The 21,135-nt window shown below is 44.2% G+C and overlaps 1 protein-coding gene across 1 annotated transcript in view; it reads right to left on the reverse strand.

Moving 5' to 3' along the window:
• The window catches only part of STK32B (serine/threonine kinase 32B), a 348,151-nt gene that overhangs the window by 271,111 nt on the left and 55,905 nt on the right, over positions 1-21,135 (reverse strand). The window contains exon 3 of the mRNA XM_056555131.1: positions 18,707-18,858. Within this exon, the coding sequence (XP_056411106.1) occupies positions 18,707-18,858 (152 nt within the window). The remainder of the gene's footprint in view (positions 1-18,706; positions 18,859-21,135) is intronic.

A 21,135-nucleotide genomic window follows, 5' to 3' on the forward strand; every position in this document is an offset into this window, starting at 1 on the left:
TGAAAGCGTTTTGTGTGTCCTAAGCCTGTGTACCAGAACTTCTGCTATCCACCCTGACTACGAACCTTGCTGCCTGCCCCGACCTTCTGCTACGTCCGACCTTGCTTCTGTCTACTCCCTTGTACCGCGCCTATCTTCAGCAGCCAGAGAGGTTGAGCCGTTGCTAGTGGATACGACCTGGTCACTACCGCCGCAGCAAGACCATCCCGCTTTGCGGCGGGCTCTGGTGAAAACCTGTAGTGACTTAGAACCGGTCCACTAGCACGGTCCACGCCAATCCCTCTCTGGCACAGAGGATCCACCTCCTGCCAGCCGGCATCGTGACACCAGCCAACCACATTTGATAAACATGATTCATCAGGTCAGACTGTCAGTCAGCACTACCTTGCTCTATGGTACATTCCGATGCTCACAAGCCCATTGTAAATACCTTCAGACAGGGGTTCATATGGGGTCAACTACAAAAACATTATTATGTGATACTTAATGTTATTCCCTTCACCTTGTTTTATTATTATGGTTGATCAATATATAAAAATCACACTAGCATTATGCATTTTTACACAGTTATGGTAAAGGATTAGTGGAAAGAACATACGTAGCCTCTGAAGTCCTGACTAAAGGTGCACATACACCTTAGACTAAAATGTCTGACTCTCCACCGATGGATGATGTAGGTGGAGAGAAGGGTTGGGAATGTTGGATTTTCACCACTTGACCCCTTTGTCCTCGTAGAAATAGGCTGCTGATAGAGCTATCTGGAACGGGCTTACCCCTCCCCATAGAGAACACATGAATGTAAATGTAGAGGTCGGGAGAGATAACTATAGATGAGCGAATTTTAGAAAAATTTGATTTGGCCGATTCGCCGAATTTTCCCCAAATTTTTTTTCGGTCTGAATTTATTGAGACAACAGTCATTTTGTATGCTGGTAAAAATAAATATTGGAGTGAAAATCACAGAAGAATTGTGAGAAAACCGTCACACACAGGTACAGACACTATATTGTGAACTACACTAACTGTACAGCCCCTGTAGCATAGCCAAATAAAAAATAATCCAGGAATACCCCTTTAAGCTTTTCCAAAACATTTTGTAACCTAAAATAAATGTGTAACCATACCAGGTGGGCATCTCTGTCTTTCTTTATGGAGAAATAACAAGTAGTTAGCAGAACATTGGCCAGAGTATCACATTGCCTCCAAATTGTCTTTTTTTTCCATAGTGCCACTTGATGCCATCTCCTCTCTATGTAAACTATGCACATGAACCCAGCCAACCACATTTGATAAACATGATTCATCAGGTCAGACTGTCAGTCAGCACTACCTTGCTCTATGGTACATTCCGATGCTCACAAGCCCATTGTAAATACCTTCAGACAGGGGTTCATATGGGGTCAACTACAAAAACATTATTATGTGATACTTAATGTTATTCCCTTCACCTGGTTTTATTATTATGGTTGATCAATATATAAAAATCACACTAGCATTATGCATTTTTACACAGTTATGGTAAAGGATTAGTGGAAAGAACATACGTAGCCTCTGAAGTCCTGACTAAAGGTGCACATACACCTTAGACTAAAATGTCTGACTCTCCACCGATGGATGATGTAGGTGGAGAGAAGGGTTGGGAATGTTGGATTTTCACCACTTGACCCCTTTGTCCTCGTAGAAATAGGCTGCTGATAGAGCTATCTGGAACGGGCTTACCCCTCCCCATAGAGAACACATGAATGTAAATGTAGAGGTCGGGAGAGATAACTATAGATGAGCGAATTTTTGAAAAATTCGATTTGGCCGATTCGCCGAATTTTCCGCAAATTTTTTTTCGGTCTGAATTTATTTGCCGCAAATCGCCATTAAAGACTGCTATTTCTGGACTAAAGAGAGCCTCAATAGGGGTGTAGAACACTTTGCCTTGCTGTAACATGCATAGGGTGTGTGCTGGGTTAGTGAAATAATACTGTTAATCAGTATGACATGAAGATCAGAGGCATTGTTATTAGAATTACTGTCACAGAGCGGCACAATGACAGAGCCTGGTGGTGGAATCTGTATGAGGAGACCATATAGTGGCTGAATGACACAGCATAGAGATGGCGGCAGCATGAGGAGACCATGTAGTGGCTGAATTACACAGCGTATAGGTGGCGGCAGCATAAGGAGACCATATAGTGGCTGAATAACACAGCGTGGAGGTGGCGGCAGCATGAGGAGACCATATAGTGGCTGAATGACACAGCCTGGAGTATGAGGCAGCATGATGAGACTATATAGTGGATGAATGACACACCCTGGAGTTAGCGGCAGCATGTGGAGACCATATAGTGGCTGAATGACCCAGCGTGGAGGTGACAGCAGCATGAAAAGACCATACAGGGGCTGAATGACGCAGCGTGGAGGTTGCGGCAGCATGAGGAGACCATACAGTGGCTGAATGACACAGCGTGGAGGTGGCGGCAGCAGGAGGAGAACATATAGTGGCTTAATGATCCAGCGTGGAGGTCGTGGCAGCATGAGGAGACCACATAGTGGCTGACTGACACAGCCTGGAGTTGGTGGCAGCATATTGTGGCTGAATGGCACAGCCTGGAGTTTGTGGCAGCATGCTGCCACTGGCCCCTGGTCTGCTGCAACCTCTGCCTGATGAATTTAGGCCTCTGCCCCTGTGCACTTCCTGGCACTTCTCTACCTGATATACTTAGTGCTTATATGAGAGGAGTAAAATATTCTCCACTACGCTTAAAACAGTTTTTGTCTACAAAACCAGCAGGTGTGTACTTTTGCCTGGACTTTTACAGTATCTAGGCCCTTAAGATTTTAACAGGAACAAAATGGTACACCACTTAGATGTACTTATGCGGTATGCACTTATGAGGGGAGAACAATACGCTCCAGTATGCTTAAAACAGTATTTGTCTACCATACCATCCGGTGTGTACTTTTGCCTGGCCTTTCACAGTATCTAGGCTCTTAAGACTTTAACAGGAACAAAATAATAATAAGCCTGGACTGCACAAAATGTTTAATTGAACTAATTTGCGCGATCGAATCGTGGCGATATTTGCATTCATTATTTGTAACAAATTCAGATTCGTCAGATTTGATTCGCTCATCCCTAGGGATAACTTTTGGCCAGTTAACGTTAAGGGAAAGTCTCCCTATAGGAACACATTGCTGGTTAAATTGTGTTTTTGGCTGATTTTCTGTATATAGTCTTTATGAGACAACCCCTTTAAGACTTCCCACATGAGACCCTTTGGGCACTATGAAATCAGACATATATGATATGAGGGGCTTCATCTTTTACAAGAAAAAAAAGGCAGACTAATAGTTGTAGCCTTAATACAGACCCTGAAGTGTGTTGCTATTATAGCTGTCTGATACGTGTCTTAGAGGAAGGATTTGTAAAGCAGCTCCCACACAAACTTTTCAGGTAGCTGTTTCTTAAAAAGCCTTTAAAGGGGTACTCCGCCCCTAGACATCTTATCCCCTATCCAAAGGATAGGGGATAAGATGTCAGATCGCCGCGGTCCCGCTGCTGGGGAGCCCTGGGATCCCCACTGCGGCACCGTGCTATCATTACAGCACAGAGCGAGTTCGCTCTGTGCGTAATGACGGGCGATACAGGGGATGGAGCAGCGTGACGTCATGGCTCCGCCCCTCGTGACATCACGGCCCGTCCCCTTAATGCAAGTCTATGGCAGGGGGCGTGATGACCGCTTTGGATAGGGGATAAGATGTCTAGGGGCGAAGTACCCCTTTAAATATCCTTTCTTCCCATAATTTTCAGTGGAGTGTCAATAACTTATAAACCACAACACATCTTTATGAAACTCTCGACAAGGAGAAACATTACCGACATAACCTCTCACTAGCCAGCACCCTGCTCTGTATGGGAAAAAAAAAAAAAGTTTTGCATTCTTTACTTTTAGATCTCTGGCTTAGCATACAGTCCCAGTCAGTTTTAAGGCTCTAAGTTGAAGTGAAACACTGACTTTTTATGGGAAAGCAGGTGAAAAAGATCTTTTACTCAACCTTTCTTCCCAGAATTCCCAATGAAGCAAGAATGGCCTTTAAAGGGGTACTCCGATGCTAAGACATCTTAAGAGATCTTATCCCCTCCCATAGGCTTGCATGAGGGGGCGGAGTGTGACGTCACACATGGGCGGGGCCGTGACGTCACAATGCTCCGGCCCCGTGATCGCCAGTAATCAGACCCGGAGCGAACATGTTCCGGGGACTGATTGTAACGGGGAGCTGCGTGCAAGATCACGAGGTCCCCAGCGCCGGGACCCCCGCGATCAGGCATCTTATCCTTTATCTTTTGGATAGGGGATAAGATGTCTTAGCGCCGGAGTACCCCTTTAAGCCTTCACAGATCTTTATGATGCACCCTGCTCCGTACTGATGAGGAGATACGTCTGCAGATGTATTTATGAAAATATATCATCACATTCACATGTGTATTATGGCCCCTTTCTTTAGTACTAAACTTTTTGTTTTCAGGCATTTTGCTTCCCTTGCTCCTTCATTCCCCTTGCCCTTGTCTACCTCGACTATGATATAAACATAAAATAAAGTTTACTTTAGAGAAGGCTACAGCAATATAAAAATGATTATTCTGCCAATGTCTAATTTTTCCACACACAAATAAAATAAAACTCATCTTCCAAACACGAGTCATGGTAGCGAGTTGCTTTGTGTACCGTAATGCTTAATTTATCTCCGTCCAGCCGCCTTCGCGTCTCTGCATGAATTGAATCAGATTTCAACATTTATGCCATAGTTTTCTGCAAATTTGCAGAATCTAAAAACAAACATTTTGCCGAGCAAAGCTTATTTACCCATCTGTATTCATAAAAAACAGACATTTGGTAGGCATCAGTATTCCAAAAACTAAAGAGAAAAAAAGGAAGAAACCTTTTAGCCTCAAACACTAAGGATCTATCATAAAACCAGTGGTAGCCAAAAAGTTCCCTGGGATCTATTGATACACTGCAAATTGGTGCCAATAAGAGATGAGCAAGCCGAGCCTGGCAAATCTGGTCTCACTTAGAACTTTAGGGTAAATTTGACTCAAAGAATCTTCCAACTTTGCCTGGCAATGGCGGTAATAATAGCAGAAGGGATGAGGAATACATGGCGTTTAGTACCTGAATGAATGGAGGAAGTACCAGGAGCACTAAGATGAGGTCGAGGTAGCCCAACATACCTTGCAGCTAGCAGCAAGATCACATGACCCCAGGTTATCCACACATTGCCTCCATTATGTGACATATAGCAAAGGAGACAGCATAGGGGTGGGTTTATAAGGCTAGAAAAGCCCTATGCACTGCATTGCAACTGCCATCTTGGAGAAAAAAAGGTGAGAGAGTGCAGGAACTACTGATGCCAGAAAGCCTTCCCAAATCCAATATAATTTAAAAGCAAGCAAGCAGTGGGCTGACTACAGACAGTGACCTCCTGTCCCCTGCATTATTGTGTCCAGTGGGTGCACTACAAGTCGCAGTCAGAAGTGTCACTGAGACACATTGACAACTTGGAGAGCAGTCTCCTGCTCACTGAGCAAGTACTCTCTGGGGTAGAGGTTGGGGAGGATAGTGGGACGGAGGTGCAGGACAGTCAGGCAGCTAGTTGGGTTGCAGTTAGAAAATGGGGTAGAGGGAAAAGTGTCAAGGAGGCTAGTCCTGAACTGGCATACCCCAACAAGTTTGCCGGGTTGCCAGATGAGGGGGATGCCATTTCAGAGTTAGCAGTACTGCAGTAGGACTCTGCCTCTGACCGCCAGGGGGATGTCTGTTCCAGTAAGGAGGGAGGAGTGCAGGGCAGGCCAGACATGTACTGGTATTGGGGGACTCAATTATTAGGGGGACAGAAAGGGAGATCTGTCACAAAGACCGGGATTGCCGAACAGTGTGTTGTCTTCCTAGCGCTCAAATTTGGTACATTGCAGATCAGGTTGACAGGTTGCTGTGTGGGGCTGGAGAAGACCCAGCAGTCATGATACATATTGGCACCAATGACAAAGTAAGGTAGGTGGAGTGTCCTTAAAAATTATTTCAGGAATTTAGGCCGCAAGCTTAAGGCAAGGGCCTCAAAGGTAATATTTTCTGAAATATTACTGTACCACAAGCCACATCAGAGAGGCAGCGGGAAGTGGCTCAGAAGCTTGTGTAGGACAGGGGTTTGGGTTCATGGAGAACTGGGCCAACTGCGCTGTCGGATACCGCCTCTACCGTAGGGAGGGGCCTCACCTCAATGGGGAGGGTGCAGCTGTGCTTGGGGAGAAGATGGCTAGAAGGGTGGAGGAGTGTTTAAACTAGGGACTGGGGGGAAGGAACCTACAACATAGAGGGGGAAGATAGTGTAGATAGAGAGGGGAGAATTATTAATATACCTGGGGGTGGGGTTAGAATAGTTAATAGGGATAGACTTCGTAGGAAGAAAAAACATACACCATTGAATTGCATGTTGACTAATGCCAGAAGTCTGTCCAATAAAACAGAGGAACTGGAGTTGATAATGTCTGAGGAGGATTATGACACAGTTGGTATAACATAGACTTGGTTGGAAGATAGCTGTGACTAGGCGGTCAACATACAGGGATATAGTCTATTCAGGAAGGATCAGACAAAATTGAAAGGGGGAGGAGTTTGTCTTTATGTGAAATCGAGTCTAAATGTCGCACTGCAGGAGGATATATGGGAGGGAAACTATAATGTGGAGTCATTATGGGTAGAAATATATGGAGATGAAAATAAAAAAAATTCTGATAGGGGTTTGCTACAAGCCACCAAACATAATGGAAGAGGCAGAAGATCAACTACTGAAACAAATAAACAAGGCAGCAAATCAGAATGAGGTGATAATAATGTGGGACTTCAAGTATCCTGATATAAACTGGAAGACTGAGACCTGTGAATCTCATAAAGGAAACAGGTTTCTGACTATAGCTAAAGACAATTATCTGTCCCAAATGGTGCAGGGCCCTACCAGAGGGGGCGCCCTACTAGACTTAATATTAACCAACAGACCTCATAGAGTAACTGATGTTTAAGTAGAAGGACACCTAGGAACTAGTGATCATAATATAATACATTATAACTTGTTCTTCAAAAAGGGAATCTCTCGAGGGGACACAAAAACAATGAACTTTAGGAAGGCAAAGTTTGATCAACTTAGAGAATCCCTTAACAATATAAATTGGGATAATGTCCTCAAAAACAAGAATACTGACACTAAATGGGAGACTTTTCAAAATATCTTAAATTCTCACTGTAAGATGTATATACCTTATGGGAATAAAAGGGTCAGAAATAAAAGAAAACCAATTCGGATGAATGAAAAGTTAAGGGGGCAATAAATGACAAAAATAAAAGCATTTAGACTACTAAAACAGGACAGCAGTGAAGAAGCATTAATAAAGCTATAGAGAAAAATGTAAAATATGTAAAAAACAGATAAAAGCCGCAAAAATAGAGACAGAAAGACTCATTGCCAGAGAGAGTAAAACTAACCCCAAAATGTTTTTTTAACTATATAAATAGCAAAAAGGTTAAAAATGAAAGTGTTGGCCCTTTAAAAAATGATGAGGAAAAAATTATAAATGGAGATCAGGAAAAAGCAAATATATTAAACAAATTCTTCTTCACTGTATTCACCGAGGAAAATGAAATGCCAGGTGAAATACAGCGAGATAAGGTAAAATCCCCAGTACAGGTCACCTGTCTAACCCAGGAAGAAGTACAGTGCCGCCTACAAAAAATCAAAATAGACAAATCGTCAGGTCCAGATGGCATTCACCCCTGTATTCTAAAGGAATTAAAGGGATATTCGAGGAAAAAAACTTTTTTTTATATCAACTGGCTCCAGAAAGTTAAACAGATTTGCAAATTACTTCTATTCAAAAATCTTAATCCTTTCAATAATTATCAGCTGCTGAAGTTGAGTTGTTCTTTTCTGTCTGGCAACAGTACTCTCTGCTGACATCTCTGTTTGTCTCGGGAACTGCACAGACTAGAAGAGGTTTGCTATGGGGATTTGCTTCTGAACTGGGCGGTTCCCGATTCCCACGTGTCATCAGAGAGCACTTAGAAAGAAAAGAACAACTCAACTTCATCAGCTGATAAGTCCTGAAAGGATTAAGATTTTTTAATAGAAGTTTTGCAAATCTGTTTAACTTTCTGGAGCCAGTTGATGTAAAAAAAAAGTTTTTTCCTGGAATACCCGTTTAAGTATTGTAATAGACATACCCCTATTTTTAATGTTCAAGGACTTTATAGTGACAGGGACCGTTCCCCAGAACTGGCGCATAGCAAATCTGGTGCCAATATTTAAAAAGGGGGTCAAAAGGTGACCTCGGGAATTATAGGCCTGTTAGTTTCACCTTCGTTGTATGTAAATTGTTTGAGGGTTTTCTAAGAGATGCTATTTTGGAGTATCTTGATAAAAATAAATGTATGACCCCATATCAGCATGGTTTTATGAGGGATCGGTCCTGTCAAACTAACCTGATCAGCTTTTATGAGAAGGGGGGGGGGGGGAGCTCCAGACTGGACCAGGGGCAATCACTGGATGTCTTATGTCTGGATTTTTCCAAAGCATTTGATACAGTGCCACATAAAAGGTTGGTGCATAAAATGAGCATTCTTGGACTAGGGGAGAATGTGTGTAAGTGGGTAAGTAACTGGCTCAGTGATAAGAAACTGAGGGTGGTTATTAATGGTACTTATTCTGATTGGGTGACTGTTACTAGTGGGGTACCACAGGGGTCAGTCTTGGGTCCTGTTCTATTTACCACGTTTCTCCAAAAATAAGACCAGGTATTAATTTTAGTCACAAAAAACACACTAGGGCTTATTTTCAGGGTAGGGCTATTTATTTACGGTACGGTATGTACATTAAACAACATGGCGGTTCCACGGTATTTAACGGTATTTACACCCCCCCCCCCCCCATTATCATCATGTGATGGGGGCAGCTCTGCCCCCCAACGTCCCCCCCGCCGGTTTATCAGCACTGCACCCCACATCAGGGGACTAATCATATGTCACCCGCGTGCGCAGCTTCTCTCCCCCCTGCCAAATAATTATCAGCCGCTGCGCTGTACTGTGTATTCCTGTGCCCAGGCTGCAAATATTAAAAAACAAACTTTAACTTACCTTCGTCCTCCGTTCCCCATTGCTAAGGAACCAGCCTCATGGTCCCTTAAGTTAAAGTTTGTTTTTTAATATTTGCAGCCCGGGCATTGTCTAGGTCAGTGGTCTTCAACCTGCGGACCTCCAGATGTTGCAGCCCACCCCGATAATCCAGCTAGGGCTTATTCGGGGTAGAGAAACACAGTAATATATTTAGTAATTACCTTGTCGAGGGGTTGAATATTAAAGTAGCAATCTTTGCAGATTATACTTAACTCTGTAAACCAGTAAACACAATAGAGGACAGTGCACTATTACAAATGGATCTGGGTAGGTTGGAGGTCTGGGCTGGGAAGTGGCAGATGAAGTTCAACACTGATAAATGTAAGGTAATGCACATGGGGAAGAAAAATCCGGACTGGGATTATGTATTAAATGGGAGAACACTTGGGACAACTGACATGGAAAAGGACTTAGGAGTCTTAGTTAAGTAAATTTATCTGTAGTGACCAGTGTCAGGCAGCTGCTGCCAAGGCTAATAAAATCATGGGGTGCATCAATAGGGGCATAGATGCCCACGACAAATAAATAATTCTACTGCTGTACAAATCACTAGTCATACCACACATGGAATACTGTGTACAGTACTGGGCACCAGTGTACAAGATATAGTGGAGCTGGAGAGGGTTCAAAGATGGGCAACCAGTGTAACATGGAGGAATGGGAGGACTACAGTACCCAGAAAGATTATCAGAATTAGGGTTATTTAGTTTAGAAAACAGAAGGCTTAGGGGAGATCTAATAACTATGTATAAATATATCAGGGGACCTTACAGAGATCTCTCCCATGATCTATTTATACCCAGGACTGTATCTATAACAAGGGGGCATCCTCTACGTCTAGAGGAAAGAAGGTTTCTACACCAGCACAGACGGGGTTCTTTACTGTAAGAGCAGTGAGACTCTGGAATTCTCTCCCGGAGGAGGTGGTCATGGTGAAATTTGCCAAATAATTTAAAAGGGGTCTGAATGCATTTTTGGAGAGTAATAACATTACAGGTTATGGATTCTAGATCTATAGGGAGAGAAGGTTGATCCAGGGATTTATTCTGATGCCATATTTGGAGTCAGGAATGAATTTTCACCTCGAGTATGAGTTTTTTTTTTTTTGCCTTCCTCTGGATCAACTCAGTAGGGACTCATTAGAGTTATAGGTTGAACTTGATGGACTCTGGTCTTTTTTCAACCTTATGAACTATGTTACTATGTTATTTCAAAATTAGCACATAAAAGCTTTTACATTACAAGCTGAGCAAAGCATTGAGCAGTGGACACCTATCACCTGTATTACTATGTAACTACAGAACAAGCCCATAAAAGCTGTCACATTACAGTACCTAGCAAGCTGAGCAAAGCAGTGGGCTGACCTATATGTTAACATAAATATGCATTCAAAGCATTGTTAGCGTGGACTATGAATTCAACCGCACAGAGAGCAGAGTGCTCACCTGTGGCATTCACTGGCATAATAATGAAGGGGACAGGGCCGGCAGGGTAATATGTAGGAGACAGGGGAGCTCGGCTAGCCAGCTCCCCGCCTCCAATGTACTCTGGGGTTAGGAATAAAACTATTTACCAGCAAACACAGCACCTAACCAATGGATTTCATTGAGTAACCCTTCATTTTACAGCTCTTTGCCCACATTATAACCCAGTATACTGGGTGAACTAGCTATCAGATTCTCTTTAACAACTTATCCCCTATACACAGAATAGGGGATAAATGTCTGTTCATGGGGGGTCCAACTGCTGGGATTCCCCGCAATCTCTTGCCCAGCGCCCTAGCTCTCCCCATGCATGGATCTGCCACTGTGAAGTGGTTGACACCCCCCTCCATTTATCTATTTGGAAGGTTGGGGGTTCCCAGCATTGTATCTCCAACTCTCCCATAGAGATGCATGGAGGGAGAATGTCAGCCATGCATGGGGAGAGCTGGGGCACTGGGCAGGAGATTATGGGAGGTCCCAGTGTTAGAACCCCCCCCCTCACAATTAGACACTTGTCCCCTGTCCTGTGGATAATATAAGTACCGAAGGTCCCCTTTAAGCCTCACAAATGCTTTTATTATTTCTGGTCCCAGTTTATGTCAATTAGGTAAGAACGTAACATTAAGCAATGTGGACACAGAAAACCTGTGGATTACAATTCCTGACATCTCCTATTTATGTCGCAAAGGGCTTCCTGTCATAAAACAGTCAGAAGTTAGTTATCTGTCACAAGACTTGGAGGTTGCACAGGGGGGCTTTAAGCTGTCAAGTGACATAACCTTGTATTTTTCCTGTCTTAACCCTACCCACTATGTCTACAGAGTCACGACTGAAACCCACATCACATTTAAATCCCATAATGACTGGGCCAATTTTAATTTTTGCATTTTTTTTTCTTCTTACCTTTCAATAGTTAGAACTCTTTTATTATGCCATTCACAGGGCAATATGAGGGCTTGTTTTATGTGGGAATAGTTGTACTGTGTAATAAAATCACTAATTGTACCACAAAATCTATGGTGAATCAAATACAAAAAATTATTTATGGGGTGAAATTGAAAAAATAAATGAAATTTAGAAACTTTTGGTGGGTTTGTTTTTATTCAGTGCACATTGTAGTAAAACTGACTTGTTATATTTGTTCTGTAGGTAAACACGATTACAATAATAACCAATTTATATAGGTTTTGTTTTATTGTACTAATTCTTAAAAATGAGTTGCAAAGCAATGAACATTTATTTTGGCACTTTGCCAGTCTGACTAAGGCAGACTTTATAAGCAGGTAGCCTAGGCTGGCATGGAGGTAAGAAGGAGACCTCTGGTGGCCATATTAACTCATCGGATACCCGTTATCATGCTGCGGGGGTCTGATGAGTGCCCTTCAAAACCTCAGCATTTCTCATTTACACTTTTAACCACTTACGTACAAAGGGTTTACAGGTACGCCCTGGGTCCCCGCTACTTAACCCCTTAAGGACCAGGGAAATTTTCCCTGTAGGACCTGATTGTTTTTTCATGATATATTCTACTTTATGTTATTGGTAAAATTTTGTCGATACTTGCATAATTTCTTGGTGAAAAATTCCAAAATTTGATGAAAAAATAGAAAATTTTGCATTTTTCGAACTTTGAAGCTCTCTGCTTGTAAGGAAAATAGACATTCTAAATAAATAATATTTTGATTCACATATACAATATGTCTACTTTATGTTTGCATCATAAAGTTGAAATGTTTTTACTTTTGGAAGACATCAGAGGGCTTCAAAGTTCAGCAGCAATTTTCCAATTTTTCACCAAATTTTCAAAATCGGAATTTTTCATGGACCAGTTCAGGTTTGAAGTGGATTTGAAGGGCCGTCATATTAGAAATACCCCACAAATGACCCCATTATAAAAACAGCACCCATCAAAGTATTCAAAATGACATTCAGTAAGTGTGTTAACCCTTTAGGTGTTTCACAGGAATAGCAGCAAAGTGAAGGAGAAAATTCAAAATCTTCATTTTTTACACTCGCATGTTATTGTAGACCCAGTTTTAGAATTTTTACAAGAGGTAAAAGGAAAAAAATCCTCTCAAAATTTGTAATGCAATATCTCTCGAGTAAGAAAATTCCTCATATGTGTATGTCAAGTGTTTGGCGGGCACTGTAGAGGGCTCAGAAGGGAGGGAGCAACAATGGGATTTTGCAGAGTGAGTTTTTCTGAAATGGTTTTTGGTTGAAAAAAAAAAACACATGGCATACTATTTTGGAAACTACACCCCTCAAGGAATGTAACGAGGGGTACAGGGAGCCTTAACACCTCACAGGTATTTCACGACTTTTTGTTAAAGTCGGATGTGTAAATGAAGTAAAAAAAAATTTTCACAAAAATGCTGGTTTTTCCCCAAATTTTACATTTTTACAAGGGGTATTAGGAGAAAATTACCCCCAAAATGTGTAACCCCATTTCTTCTGAGTATGGAAATACCCCATGTGTGGACATCAAGTGCTCTGCTGGCGCACTACAATGCTCAGAAAAGAAGGAGCGCCATTAAGCTTTTGAAAAGGGAATTTGTTTGGAATGGAAGTCAGGGGCCATGTGCGTTTACAAAGCCCCCCGTGGTGCCAGAACAGTGGACCCCCCCCCCACATGTGACCCCATTTTGGAAACTACACCCCTCACAGAATTTAATAAGGGGTGCAGTGAGCATTTACACCCCACTGGAGTATGACAGATCTTTGGAACAGTGGGCTGTGCAAATGAAAAATTACAATTTTCATGGACCACTGTTCCAAAAATCTGTCAGACCCCTGTGGGGCGTAAATGCTCACTGTAACCTTTTTACATTACATGAGGGGTGTAGTTTCCAAAATAGGGTCACATGTGGGCGGGGGTGTCCATTGTTCTGGCACTATGGGGGCTTTGTAAACACACATAGCCTTCAATTCTTTTGAGCATTGTAGTTCGCCCGCAGAGCACTTTACAACCACATATGGGGTATGTTCTTACTCAGAAGAAATGAGGTTACAAATTTTGCGACGCTTTTTTTTCCTATTTTCCCTTGTGAAAATGAAAAATTTAGGGTAACACCAGCATTTTAGTTAAAACATTTTTTTTTTCATTTTTCCATCCAACGTTAATGAAAATTCGACAAACACCTGTGGGGTGTTAAGGCTCACTATGCCCCTTGTTACATTCCGTGAGGGGTGTAGTTTCCAAAATGGGGTCACATGTGGGTATTTATGTCAGAACCGCCGTAAAATCACTAATTTAGGCCTTAAATGTACATGGTGTGCTCTGACTCCTGAGCCTTGTTGTGCGTCCGAAGAGCATTTTTACGCCCACATATGGGGTATTTCCGTACTCATGAGAAATTGCGTTACAAATTTTGGGGGTATTTTTTTCCTTTTACCTCTTGTGAAAATAAAAAGTATGGGGCAACATCAGCATGTTAGGGTAAAACTTTTTATTTTTATACACTAACAGGCTGGTGTAGACCCCAACTTTTCATTTTGATAAGGGGTAAAAGGAGAAAAAGCCCCCCAAAATTTGTAACGCAAATTCTCCCAGGGACGGAAATACCCCATATGTGGCCCTAAACTGTTTCCTTGAAACACGACAGGGCTCTGAAGTGAGAGAGCACCATGCGCATTTGAGGACTAAATTAGGGATTGCATAGGGGTGGACATAGGGGTATTCTACTCCAGTGATTCCCAAACAGGGTGCCTCCAGCTGTTGCTAAACTCCCAGCATGCCTGGACAGTCAGTGGCTGTCCGGAAATGCTGGGAGTTGTTGCTTTGCAACAGCTGGTGGCTTCGTTTTGGTAACATTGCCGTATGATAAGTTTTTCATTTTTATTGTGGGGGAGAGTGTAGGGGGGTGTATATGTGGTGTTTTTCACTTTATTATGTGTTAGTGTAGTGTAGTGTTTTTAGGGTGCATTCGCACTGGCGGGTTATGGTGAGTTTCCCGCTAGGAGTTTGTGCTGCTGCCGCAGCTCAAACTTGGGGCAGGAAACTTACTGTTGTACATTAAACTACCCTGTACATTCACATGGGGGTGGGGCAAACCTCCAGCTGTTGCAAAACTACAACTCCCAACATGCACTGACAGACTGTGCATGCTGGGAGTTATACTTTTGCAACAGCTGGAGGCACACTGGTTGGTAAACCTTCAGTTAAGTTCTGTTACCTAACTCAGTATTCTCCAACCAGTGTACCTCCAGCTGTTGCAAAACTACAACTTCCAGCTTGTATTGATCGCCAAAGGGCATGCTGGGAGATATAGTTATGCAACAGCTAGTGGTACTCAATTACAACTCCCAGCATGGCAAGAAAGCCGTTTGCTATTCGTGCATGCTGGGAGTTTAGGGCCACGGTTTAGAAACCACCACACAGTGATCTCCAAACTGTAGCCCTCCAGCTGTTGCAAAACTACAAATCCCAGCATGCCCAAACAGCTGTATGGGCATGCTGTGAGTTGCAGTTTTGCAACATCTGGAGGGCTACAGTTTAGAGAACACTGTATAGTGGTCTCAAACTGCAGCCCTCCAGATGTTGATAGGCAACTCATCGGCTTCCGTAGTCTGCACCAGGGAGCCAGCCGCACGTCATCGCCGATGGTAAGTGACCTCTGACTACTGTGGGTGGGCAGAATGGGGGAACAGAACTTTAACCCGCCGCGCCCAAGATCTACTATTAGTCGGTCGCTTCTGATGACCAATAGCAAGGATAGGAGGGGTGGCACCTCTACCACCTCACTCCTATCCCTTCAGGGGGATCGTGGGTGTCTTGGACACTCCCAATCCCCCTTATTTTCCAGGTCACCGGAGACCCGTATGACCAGGAGTCGCCGTAGATCGCCGTTCTGATTTGACCGGCGATTTTCGGCGATCACAGATATGGGGGACCTCAGGACCCCCCTAGGCGATATGCCGGGATGCCTACTGAACGATATCAGCAGGCATCCTGGTCCGTAATATTGGGAGTGGCAGGGACCGGAAGAACGTAGAGCGTACCCATACGTCCTGAGTCCTTAAGGACTCGGAAATGGGGGCGTATGGATACGCCCTGCGTCCTTAAGGGGTTAAGGCAGCAGGCTCAATTGCCAATCTCAAGATAGCCCCCTCATGAGCTGTTTCCATGGCAGCAGCTCAGTGTTGAAGTGACACTCCCCCTACAACGTCAGCCTGCCTCGGATGCGGACAGTGTGAGCAGAGAGAAGGAGGAAGTGAAGAGACTTGAGCAGCAGTTGCCGCCATATTGGCAAGACACAGAACAGGTTTTGTGTTGTGTTAGAAGTTTGTGGAGATACTACAGGACTTCCCTGTGCAGCCAGGCTGTGTGAACTTGGGTCTAGAGGTGGGCGGACTACAAATAAATAGTGCATTTAGTGGAGCCACGCTGAACTGGACTGTGTGCAACAACTTATCAGTGAAGCTGACATTGGGCTGTGTGAATTGTTACCAACAGTAAGAGACTCACAGTGCTGTCGAGGTACCGGACAGTAACTGTAAAATCCCGGATTACATCACACTCCAGTATCAGGCCCGGACTGGCCTACCGGGATACAAGGAAATTTCCCGGTGGGCCGCTTTGAGATGTGACTGCGTGCATTTTTTTTCCCCTCCAGCGGCCGCCAGGGCCGGATCATCTTTGGCGCTCATGGAGCACCTGCTCCAGGCCACGTGACCGCAGGGGGCCCCCGTCACATTAGGGACATCCCTGTTTCCCGAAAAATCTTTTCGGGACACAAGGATGCCCCGGTTACCTCTCTGCGGCCACCAGCCCCGTGTTAACTTGAAAAACACAGGGGCCGCCGGGAGGTAGCACTCACAGGGACGTCACTGACATGGTAAGTGGTAAGTTACCAGTGGCACATCATCTTCAGTGTTTCGACCACCGCTCCAGGGTCACGATTTACTGCTATGGCCTATGGGCCATAGCAGTAGGCTACTGCTATGGTTCATAGGCCATAGCAGTAGATTGTGACCCTGGAGCAGTGGTCGGAATACTGAAATGGGGCAGTAAACAGGCATACAGCCTCCAGCCATACACTGTATATGGCTGAAGGCTGTATGTCTGTGGGGGAAGTGTACTGCACCTAATGTGCGGGACTATACTGCACCTAATGTGGTGGACTATACTGCACCTAATGTGGGGGACTATGCTGCACATAATGTGGGGGGAACTATACTGCACCTATTGAGGGGGACTATACTGCACCTAATGTGGGGGAGCTATACTGCACCTAATGTGGGGGAGCTATACTGCACCTAATGTGGGGGACTATACTGCACCTAATGTGGGGGAACTATACTGCACATAATGTGGGGGACTATACTGCCAACCTAATGTGGGGGGACTATACTGCACCTAATGTGAAGGACTATACTGCACCTAATGCGGGGGACTATACTGCACCTAATGTGGGGAAACTATACTGCACGTAATGTGGGGAACTATACTGCACCTAATGTGGGGAACTATACTGCACCTAATGTGGGGGAACTGTACTGCACCTAATGTGGGGGAACTGTACTGCACCTAATGTGGGGGACTATACTGCACCTAATGTGGGGGACTATGAACAAGAAAATGACGACGTGCTGGTATAATGACGCAACACTATGGGGCTGGTATATAATTTTTTCCAGGGCTGGTTTTCACACCCAGTCCGGCCCTGTCTAGTATATACAATCTGCAGGATGAACAGAGTGCATAGTAACATCTGCTATTGAACTCCATTATATCCACCTGGTTTTCCCCCCTTCTGGGAAGGACTTCATTATTGTGAATCTTGCGTTACTGACAGAGAAGGATGACATCGGACCCACCGCGCACTACTATGAACTGTAAGAGGTTCACATGGACAACTGGGATGAGGGGGGGTGCGCACCCAATTGTGAAGATTAGGGTCGGTTAGGGACAGTTTGTGGGACTATAGTTTATTGTGATAATTGTTGTACGATTTGACTTGAATTGTTTACGCTATTCTGAAGGTTTTGCTTGTCTTTACCTCTGTTATCTCACCACTAACCTGCCTTTATTAATCTATAGTAAATACAATTTTCTTAATCTTGACCACTGCATACGCACTCTTTTCCGGTCGCGGAGACAAACCACTTGCCTTGCTCTGTTATTTTTTTTGCAAATGTTTTTTCAATATGATACTAAAAAAAAAATTTTGTTTTTTTGGGGGAAGATTTTTTTTTAATTAAACATCCTTTCTCACAGAACATTCCCTGTGAGGTTTTCTAGTATGTGACATTGATGACCTACCAGTAGGATCGGGACCCCTTCAACTGCGACTGACTGCACTGAACATCCATATCAATATCCATGTGAGCTAGGAAGGACAGACTTGATACAACCACATGAATGTAAGAAGATCGGTAGGAGTATAGTCAGTTGGATCCCAGTTGGATTGATGGCATATCCATCCAAGAATAAGGGTGAATTCATACATGGCAGATTGGTTGCAGAAATTTCTGTGACTGAAAACCTGTTCTGTGTATATGAAGTGGGTTGTTATGTGGATTTCTGCAAGTTTAGAGGGGTACTCAATCCCTAGACATCCTATCCCCTATCTTTTGGATGTCTGATCGTGCAAGTCCTGCTGCTGGGGACCCCCACGAGCTTGGCTGCTTCACCCCAGACATCCAGTGCATGGAGCGAACTTCGCTCTGTGCCGGATGACTGGCGATGCAGGCAGAGGCTTGTGACGTCACGAGACCTAACGAGCAGGGCGTGGCCGTGAAGAGACAAGCCTCCCGTGCTGCCCTCGACACTCTAAACGAACACTGGGTTCAGCAGGGAGATCGCAGGGGTCCCCAATGGTGCCTACAACTTATCCCATATCTTATGGATAGGGGGATAAGATGTCTAGGGGCAGAGTACCCCTTAAATGCAAATGAATGGGACAATCACAAAAATACCCATGTCATTTATCTCAAACCTAGATTAGTACAAACCTAAACTGTAGCGTAAAACCTCCACACAAAAAGAGAAAACAAATGTTGACATACCATAGATTTACCAGAAAAGGGTGTTCAAGGCACTGCATGATCTGAAGTTCTCTGAAGACGTTCCTCACTTCATCTCTTTCTACACACTTCTGCTTGTTCATATATTTCATTGCATACATCTTCTTGGAGTCTCGCTTTTGTACAATGCATACCTGGGGGATAGATAGGTTATAATATATGAGGGAAATGTGTACAGATATCTCTTGAGAGATGTGAGAAAATATCAATGATCAATGGAATTAAAACAGCAATGGACCCAGTTCATGGACCCCCATTCATGACCTGTTTTCACGTGTTCATCATTCCTTTGATGGTGGCTTGTCTACCTAAAAAAACATAAGGATAGGGCAAGTAAAGTCCAACATGTCTGATCCTCCTCTCACCCAATATCTACAAATAGGGAAGAGTCAGGAGGCCACCACCATTAAATTATCTTACATGTTGGGTTTCATTAATAAAGGGGGGAATAGCAAAGATCTGACTGGGCATCCAATTATAATAAAAGCCTTTGCTATCCAAGACAGAAAGACCTGGTGTTTGTTTTTCCTCCTCTTTCCTTGATATTTGGGCCAATACTCTTTCCTCTTTTTGATAACAATGTAGATATGAACTCTTTTTCTTTCAGACATTTCTCTTTTGAGAGAAATCCTGACATGCCCCCTCCATAATCTGCCTCTTTAGAATATAGATCTTTGGGTTCCATGTAAGAAAGAAGAGGAACCACCATCACCACTTACCTCAAACATAGCCAATTGATACAAAACCCTTGACTAGGGGATATTCTAGCTGCTATGACCCTTGGCCACCCCCACCAAACCTTATTCCCCAATAATGATTGACACACATTTGTCGTATAAAGGCAACAGCAGACCCAATTTTATTAACAAATAAACAATTTAAACATTGAAATAATTTAACCATGTATAAACATCATACACCCAAATAAAACACTATAAAAAAAACTGTTAAATTTCCCTTAGTATACACAGCAGGAGATTTTGAAGGCACCATTCCCTTTTTCCACCATAATTCTCCAATGTAAGGGCCTCCTACTTTACCCCAGCCTTAAGGCATCAGGTCAAGGGGAACCTTTTTCAGAGACCCAAATCCTTCCCTGCAGCTCATGACTGCAGAGAGTTTACCACCAGGCTGGGTACCATCCCCAGCCCCCCTCAAAACCACATTCCAAAACCACCATGATTTCCACTCACTCATTCAAATCCCTTTCCTGCTACCGCTGCTGTGACAAGCAAACCCAAACCAAATAATATAGGGCAGGTGGGAACTTTTCCTGGCCTCATGCCGACTGACCCCTCCTCCCTGGCCTTAACCCTTTATACCCCACTAACTCCACCTCACCTTCCTTTCACTCAGGACTCTTTGCTGATTCTAGCACCCTCCTTATTGCAATTCGATCATTGGCTGATTCACCTTAACGTAAAGAGGTCAATCTTACATGAATCTTACATAATCTGAATTGATAGGATTCAGATTATTGGGCAGACTAGATGGGCCAAATGGTTCTTATCTGCCAACATGTTACGCCGAGCGCTCCGGGTCCCCGCTCCTCCCCGGAGCGCTCGCTACACTCTCCTCACTGCAGCGCTCCGGTCAGATCCACTGACCCGGGGCGCTGCGATACCGCCTCCAGCCGGGATGCGATTCGCGATGCGGGTAGCGCCCGCTCGCGATGCGCACCCCGGCTCCCGTACCTGACTCGCTCTCCGTCGGTCCTGTCCCGGCGCGCGCGGCCCCGCTCCCTAGGGCGCGCGCGCGCCGGGTCTTTGCGATTTAAAGGGCCACTGCGCCGCTGATTGGCGCAGTGGTTCCAATTAGTATGTTCACCTGTGCACTTCCCTATATCACCTCACTTCCCCTGCACTCCCTTGCCGGATCTTGTTGCCATCGTGCCAGTGAAAGCGTTTCCTTGTATGTTCCTAGCCTGTGTTCCAGACCTCCTGCCGTTGCCCCTGACTACGATCCTTGCTGCCTGCCCCGACCTTCTGCTACGTCCGACCTTGCTTCTGTCTACTCCCTTGTACCGCGCCTATCTTCAGCAGCCAGAGAGGTTGAGCCGTTGCTAGTGGATACGACCTGGTCACTACCGCCGCAGCAAGACCATCCCGCTTTGCGGCGGGCTCTGGTGAAAACCAGTAGTGACTTAGAACCGATCCACTAGCACGGTCCACGCCAATCCCTCTCTGGCACAGAGGATCCACTACCTGCCAGCCGGCATCGTGACACAACACATTCTATGTTTCTATGTCTTCGTTCTCTATAATACATGCTTAGACTAGCATCTAGACTTATAATAATTGCTGTAATAAAGAGTGCCCCTATACATTCAATTATTGGACTGTCAAATGAATGTGTCATTCGGCAGCCTGGATTTCATTTTTGTAAATTATATTCTGGTCATGTCAATCTCA

Source organism: Hyla sarda, chromosome 1 (genome assembly GCF_029499605.1).
Source record: "Hyla sarda isolate aHylSar1 chromosome 1, aHylSar1.hap1, whole genome shotgun sequence".
In the NCBI taxonomy this organism is placed as follows: domain Eukaryota; kingdom Metazoa; phylum Chordata; class Amphibia; order Anura; family Hylidae; genus Hyla; species Hyla sarda.